This window comes from Salarias fasciatus, chromosome 20 (genome assembly GCF_902148845.1).
Source record: "Salarias fasciatus chromosome 20, fSalaFa1.1, whole genome shotgun sequence".
NCBI lineage: Eukaryota > Metazoa > Chordata > Actinopteri > Blenniiformes > Blenniidae > Salarias > Salarias fasciatus.
Window position 1 is genome coordinate 25764046 of NC_043764.1, and position 7844 is coordinate 25771889.

The 7844-nt window shown below is 49.5% G+C and overlaps 1 protein-coding gene across 1 annotated transcript; it reads right to left on the reverse strand.

The window, feature by feature from the left end:
- Positions 1-3197: 3197 nt before the first annotated feature.
- rbm15 (RNA binding motif protein 15) lies at positions 3198-6291 on the reverse strand. Its single transcript, XM_030118943.1, has one exon. It carries the CDS (start codon positions 6138-6140, stop codon positions 3600-3602), a length of 2541 nt encoding a protein of 846 aa, XP_029974803.1. The 5' UTR covers positions 6141-6291; the 3' UTR covers positions 3198-3599.
- Between the last annotated feature and the right edge of the window lie 1553 nt (positions 6292-7844).

A 7844-nucleotide genomic window follows, 5' to 3' on the forward strand; every position in this document is an offset into this window, starting at 1 on the left:
AGAACCAGGATTCAAATCAAGAGTGGAGTTTGAAATGATTTTACTAACCTTGGAAAAAAGCATTGTAATTTCATTTCACCGAATTGTAATGACTTATTTTCACTCTAGTTAAATATTATGTAATTGTGATCACTATTGATAAATGTGCCACTACAATTTAGCACAAACTAACCAGAAACTAAAGCTATCTGAATCATGCGGGAGCACAAAAACCAACAGTGAATGTCCACTGAAGTAGAAACGACTCAAACGATCCCAGTTTAGTGCCTGAAGTCAAATGTTCTTATTTACCTGTTCTGTGAGGGAATAAACAAAACCTTTAAACCAAACTCCACCACCTTCACCTCTCAGACTATATTAGAATGTCTATTTAATTCCTATCAATGGAATTTTTCTGTCAGTTTCCAGTGAATGTGCAGAGTTTTAAGTCTTGTTTGAAGGTTTGATTGCTGCTTTATCTCCACTGATACAACAAATTTAACTTGATTCCCACAATTCCTGCAACTCTTTTAGAGTTAGCTCAACCCGAGAGGTTCTAAAGTTTTGGACGACTAAAGGTGACCTTGTTCAGCTCAGTGGGTCAATAAAGCTCTACATCCCACGGAGCACTGCTGACACTGGTGATTAATGCTGATGGACATTAACGGGAAGCGGCTCGCTGAACGACTTTGGCTGGAAGCCGGCGTCTCACTTTGCGTGTGTTGTTGGAAAACATCGTGTTGTTGACACTGGATACTCACCGGTGCCGCTCCGCCACCGATACAGAGCTGGCAGGCGGCACGGCTGCACCTTACTCACCATGGCGCCGCTCGGCACACGGCGGCCGCTCGGTGAGTCCACCTCGGTCCGGGACCAGAGGAGAGGAGGAAGGGGGGGGCGGAGCAGGAGCTTCTCGGTCCTCAAGGTGGCAATGTTTCTCTGGCGACTGCATTCACACTGACACAGCTAGAATGGAGCAAATGGAGAACTCTTCCCTGAAACTCTTCCAGGGGGAAGCAGCCGAGCTCCTGGAAGGGTGGAGGAGGCCGAGGCGTCCGCGGCGTGGATTCCTCCCAGCGACGCCTGCAGGTTGTGAACGGTCGGGCCTCTTCCTGTTCCATCCGCTGCAGGCCTCTTCGCCCGTCTCCTCGGAGAGCGTTCAATCAGAGGAGAACGCCAAGGCCGGGGCCGGTAATACTCCTAGCTGGCGATTGAGCCAATCCTCTTCCCTCATGCAAACAAATCGATTCAAATGAGCGGGCGGCGTGCAGTGAAGACCACGCCGGCCCGGAGGTTCAGCCAGGCAGCCGGCACTGTGGACGCTACACACCTTTCAGAGCAGGTTCCCCTGCCAGCTCCCAGGCGGAGTGTGTGACGGAGCACAGAGCACAAGGCCAAACGGCTCCGGCCCTCTTCTTCCTGCGAAGAACCGGATTCTGTAAAGAAGAGGACCAGCGAGGCTCCTTGATCCTGATCAGGTGTTCACATGCCGTCAGGAACAGGGGGGGGTCGAGGGGGGGGGCCAGAGTATGAAAGAGCCAAACTTAAGAGCTCAGAACTGGCCTGTCAGTGAACAGTGCTCCTCACAGGAAGTGAGGGGGAGGGGGGGTCGGGGTGGGGTCTCTCCTCACCGCTCTGCTAAACACACCGGGAGTCGTCTCCCCTCCTCGTGTGCGGAAACAAGAATCACAACTCCGTGGAAACACAACCCGGCACCGCAGCTCGCTGCTCCAATTCACTTCCATCGAAGAAACACGTTTCCCTTCAAATGAACAATTTATTGATAATCGGTCACATCAGGCGCCCAAAACGCACTCGCAGCTTCGCATGGGCTCTACGGACTTTCCTGTTCCCGTGACATCAAAGTGTACATTGCTCAATTTTTCCACTTTTAAAAACAGAAGTCATCACAGGTGCGGATGGGCTACACAACTTCAAAAGCTGCCTCGTCGGCGAGGACTCACAAACACTCGGGGAGCCTCCGTGCAGCTCCGCTCGCTCGTCTCCTCCGAAGTCCCAGGTTGCAGTGGAAGCCAAGTTCACAATGTACAACAGCCCCCCCACCCCCTCCTCCCCCCACATAGGAATATTTTCAATACATTTTAAACCAAACCCATCAACTTAGGATGCATGGTTAGTAACCAGTGCATGTAAAAAAAAAAAAAAAAAAAAAAAAAAAAAAAAAACAAACATATGCTGGCAAAACAAAAGAGGGGAAGCAGGCCGTGGGGAAACGTTGGCAAGCTTGGATAAAAAATACTGTCCAATTAAAACCGCTAAGTTTTAAAAGTTAAGTTAGCTCTAAAACTAGAAACCTGCACAGATTCTACAAACTGAAGAGAAAAAAAAATTAGTGCTATACTAGTTTTGAAAGTTCTTTTTCTTGGAGGAAAATAAATGAAACAGGCTGTCAACACAAACATCCTCTACGCTCTGTGTCCATCGCTACAGAGAGTTTCCAGAGAGCACATTTCACAACCATTTCTAAGATTGGGATGCACAAAATTAAAATCTGAAGTAGAAAAATATCAATAAAATGTTAGTATTTCCTTTACTATGCTATGAGAACTGTGTTAACGGGCTGCTCTCTGGGCAAACGTTCACATTGTTAGTATTTATCATTCCACACCGAGTTGACGGACGTTTAGCTTTACCAGTGTTTCGATTCAACGCTCCAATTCTGAGGAATACAAAGCATGCAAACTAATCTCAACAGATCAGAGAACCCAAAGGTGAGCGAAATGTTGGGGATTTTAACTTGTAACCTTCACACTGGTTTCAGAATTTGAGAACCACACAGATAAAAGTGACTGTCAACAGAAACAACATGCGTGTGAATCCTCTTCGGTGAATCGCGCTGCATTCCCGGGCGGTAACGTAAAAATAGCTGTGAATGCAGCAAGGTTCACTGGAGGGGATGCAAAAAAACCTTCATTTAAATTAAAAAAAAGCAGCCATATTCACCTTAGTCTCCTCTATGGCTGAGTAACAACAGTCGTAGTGTAATTCAAGTCAGTAACCGTGCAGGAGCTTGACACAATAACACCAATAACAACACCACGTGATGTTTAACTATGACAATTTCCTCCGAAATCAATGAAGGATTTATATATCTTCCTTGGCTTGGTGAAGTTTTTTGTGATTTGTGCCGATTAATGCATTCCTATAACCGTGGTGCAAACTGTAATAGAGGTGTTATTGTGTTAATTTACTCCTTGCAATCCGAGCTCCTTTGTTTCTTATGTTTGTGGTGAAACTTGAAAACCTTTTTTTTTTTTTTTTTGTAAAAACAGTAACATAAAACGCAGTGAAATGTCGACTTTAACTCCTACACATTTCTCTGTGTACTGAACCTTTTAACGGATATCTGTCGGAAACGTTTTTTTTTGCAAATCATTGACCTTTTGAAAAGTACGTCCAAAAACACGTGACCTGTTTAGTTTTATCGGAGGGCTGTTTGTCCTTTCAGTGGATTACATGGCAACATACAAAAACTAAGGACCCATACTAGTGTACCCCTTGATGCAGAACACAGCATGCAATAGTTACTGACATACAGCAGATTCTTTTTTTTTACAACTTGAACTTAGTGTATTTTTTTTTTTTTTTTTTTTTTTTTTTTACGAGGCTCCACGAACCACAATCATAACCAGATAGTCCTCCTCGCTTTTTGCCAGAGCTTTGGCTGAAGAATCCAGGAACTGCTGGGAGAAATCACAGGGAGGGAAAGCATGAAGGACCCCCGTGTTGTCTTTATCTCGGCTCCCGCCCACAGGCAGGCTGATGACTCCAGCCGCCTGCTTTTGGTTGAGGTAAGACACCAGGTTGCGGAGCGGCCGCTGGGTGGAGGCCGCCGGGTCGGACGAAGACGAATCCTCCGTGGCGCCGGGAACGGCCAGCAGGATGGCGTAGCCGCTGGGGCCGGCCACCTTGATGCGACGGGACACCTCGTCCAGCTTGGGCTGGTCCAGGCGGAGACGCTGCGTGATCTTGAGCTCGCTCACCTGCCTCCCCGTGGAGCTCTCGACGAGCAGGTCGCTGGCCACGCTGTGGTCGCCTTCCAGCAGGTGCATGTTGGCTGGAAAGTTGCTGTTTTTCAGCAGCAGCATGCCTTGCCAGGCCAGGCCGAGTTTCGTGTTGTCCGTTTTGGATGGGGGGCCTCCCTTTGAGCTGTTCTCAGAACGTTCTCTCTTGACCGGCCCTTTACCGCCTTCGCAGGCTTTGCGCTTGCGCTCTCCAACAACCGAAATGGTGCTGCTCGATGGTCCTTTGTCAGAGAGGCTCTGGCCTTTCAGTCTCCGTTCAGCACCGCTTCTTTCAATGCTACCACGCCGTTCTCGTACTGGCGAGGCTCTCTCGCCCCGCAGAGGTCGCTCCGAGTCACTGAAGCGTCCCCCGTCTCTGCTGCTGCCCCCGGGGCTGCCGTCCGGAGACACGTGTCTGCGCCTCACTGTCCTTTCTGTGCTGTCGGGCGAGTGGTCCAGATGACGTCCGTCCTCCATCAGCCGCCGCTTCCGTGCGGGTTCTCGTGCCTGCAGCTCTCGTTCCAAAGACCAGGGCTCCCGGGCCCGCCGCTCTCGCTCCAAATGCTCCAGCGGCTCAAAGGGCGAGGCGCGTACCCGCTCCCGGATAGCTGGGTTGGGCCACTCGGCCCCGGGAAAGAGCTCTCTCTCCCTGAAGTGCAGCGGCGGTGGAGTCCGTTCCCTGACCCGGAGGGGTTCAGGCGTGGCGCGGTGAACAAACGACTCGGCCACCATGTCAAAAGGTGGGATCGGGAGAGGCTGCAAGAACTGCTGCTGGTATCGATGCTCAGTGTCTGCGAAGTCCACCCGGAGGCGTCTGTCTGGGCCTCCCAGCGGGAAGCCCCTCATGTGCGTGCACGCAGCCTGAGAGGCGTCCAAACTCTCATACTGAATGTAGGCCCACGTGTCCCCCTTCCGGTAGTCAATGGTCCTTATGGTGCCAAAACGGTCAAACTCTCTCGCCAGAGCGGGTAATGGAACCCAGGGTCCGAGCCCGCCCACCCACAGGCGTGTGGTGGGTGTTGCTTTTCCATAGCCTATCTTTATTGGATTGCAGCCCACTATTTTGCCAGACATGCTGAGCTTAGCACGGTGAGCCATGTCAAGGTTCTCAAATTTAAGAAATCCATATGTGCTGGTTTGTCCACGCGATGGTCTTTTGATGTCCACCTCAGTTATGACCCCAAAGCGGTCAAAAGCCCTCCTCAGGTCCGCCTCCGTCACATTAATGTCCAGGTTTCCTAAAAACAACGTCCTGTTGGCTCTTTGGTCATCCTCGGGTGATATAAAATCCTCCTCGCGGAAAGCGGCCCGCTCTGCGATGAAAGCCGGACGAGTCCTGGCCTCAAACAGGGCGAATTCCCGGTCCCGTTCCAGGTCCCGGGGCAGGGGGGGCGGCGGGGGCGGGGGGAGCCGCCCCAGAGCCAGCTGCTGCAGCCGGTAGTCCCGGTATCCCAGCCCGGTGGGCGACAGCGGTCTCTGCAAGTGTCTGTGCGCCGGGGCCGCGCCGTACAGCTCCCTCTCCACCGGGGAGCGGCTCCTCCTCCGGTTGATGTACACGGCCTCGATCTTCAGCGGCCGGTCGTACAGCACGAGCCGGCCCCGCGCGTGCTTCGCGGCTCGCGCGTCCTCCGGCTTTCTGAAATTCACGAAGGCGATCCGCTCGTCGTTGCTGCGGCTGATCTTCACGCTCACGTCGCCGAATTTCTTAAACTCGTGGAAGAGGCCGTCCTCGATGTCCTCGTCGCTCAGCTGCGTGCCCAGGTCGCTGATTTTCAGCGTCTTGTACTCACTCTCGGCGCTCGGCGGCTGCACGCGCGGCTCCCCCCGCGAGGCGGTCCTAGCCGAGGCTAAATCCAGCGTCAGGCTCAGGCTGTGGTTCTTACCGACGGAGCCAGCCGCCGCCGCCTGACAGCTGTGGTTGTTCCCAGCCCGACTGTGCCCGTCGAAGTCCCGGTCCCTCTTTTCCCCGAGCAGGCTCCGTCGCGTGGAGCCGCCGTCGCTTTTGACGGAACTGTTCCCGTTGTTGCTCCCGCTGGAGACGGACAGAGCCCCCATTTTCTTGCATCCTCCCCGGTCTCGAATATCATCCAAGGCCCGGGAGCGTTTTTTAATCGGTGACCGCTCTTTACCTTTCATCTCAGTCCGCTCGGAGACGACCCGTAGGGCGCTTGACCTGTGCTGGGGGGTGTTTCTGCCCACCGATGCAGAATATTACAGGGATGAAAAACGGATTTATTCAGTGACCCTGCGGCAAAACAACAACAGTCGCCATTTTGTAAAGATTACCCCGAAGTCCCGCCCCCTCGCCCTGATTGGCTGAAAAGTGGGTGGAAAAACTTAAAGCGCACGTCAATCATCCGCCGAGCCCCTGCCCAAAAAATATTATTTTTTCATTAATTCCAATATTATCCTAGAAGACTTTACAGTATATTCTAATTCTTCGGGCCTTTAGTCAAAATGTACTTTACTAATTTGAAAAACAACCAGAAAAAGTTAGCAGGTGTGAATGCTGGAGCTGAAATAGCCAAATAATACCGAAGAAGCTGTAGAAGTGAAATGACTATTTAAAAAAAAAGTTAAATGACGGGTAGGTTAAAAAAAAGTTAAAAGATTAGTTTGTCAAAAAAAATTAAAGCATTGTTTTTTTGTGAAAACGTTTAAGCACTGTTAATTTGTTTTGAAAAAGCTAAAATGTTTAGACTTAAAGCATTGGAAAGACTTTATTTCAACTATTTTTCAAAGACTTTACAGTCTGTTCTCATTCAGTAAATCCTTCTTCTGGACCTGGATCAAAAACTACTTAACTTTTTTTTTTCAAAAGAAATACTGTCCGCTTGAGCAGGCATGTCTGTTTGCATGGATTATAATGCGTTGTGACATTTTGTAATTCATCAAACCACATTGAAATGATTGCTGTAATTTTGTCAGAGCTGGAAAGCCACTCCATGTGGAGAGGAAACATGTTCCCCTTCAATCTGACTTGTTGCCACAAGGTGGCAGTATTTAATCACAAGCTCCATAACAGTGGCCTCTGACTAATCCTTTAAAATGACATTAGTAAAAACGGCTTTGGACTGGTGTGTGGACAGAAGAAGCTGCTAATTCATCTGCTTAATGCTCTTAATTTGAATTAATTAGACTGATTTTATATTACCAAGTTCAGATTTTTGAGTAGCTCACTCACCTTTCTGTTTTTTCATCGAACTGTCACACATACACAATAACTATCTTTTTCACCTGTTATGTGACATTTAATGTGAAAAACAGTGTCAGAGTGCTCTGTACCTCCACATTGTTCTGGTTAACGCCACTGTCCTGAGGTTACAGTGTCTGCTCCGGGAGGTTCAGATAAATCTTGCTGGGATCAAAGAGCAGAGTCGTGGCCGGCAGGCAGCGTCACTGATTTTAATGAGCATTCAATCATATTTGGAGTCCATTAATGAGGCGGACGGTGGAGTAACTCCCAGACTGCACTGACAGTCTTCACCCAGTGACCCTGCATGACACACAGTGATGCTCAGCTAATAGCTGCCTGCAGCATTGTGCCGCTCAAACTCAGAATTTGTCATTTATTTCTGACAAATCACACGCCAGGCCCTTAGTGGCCTGATGTATTGAGCCAGAGCAGATCAAAGCCTTTCTCGGTCCACTGAAACTTTAATGACAACTTGATCTAAACTGATGGTTCCCTTTGTAAGATGAAGTCTTAGACTATTTTACCTAAAGTGGAATCGTTCTACGATCATTTAGCGAGTAACTCTCTCCTCACACTGTTTACGAATTGACATGGAAATCCTTAAACCATTAAGTCCTCTGTGTGTGTATATATGTGCTTGGAGA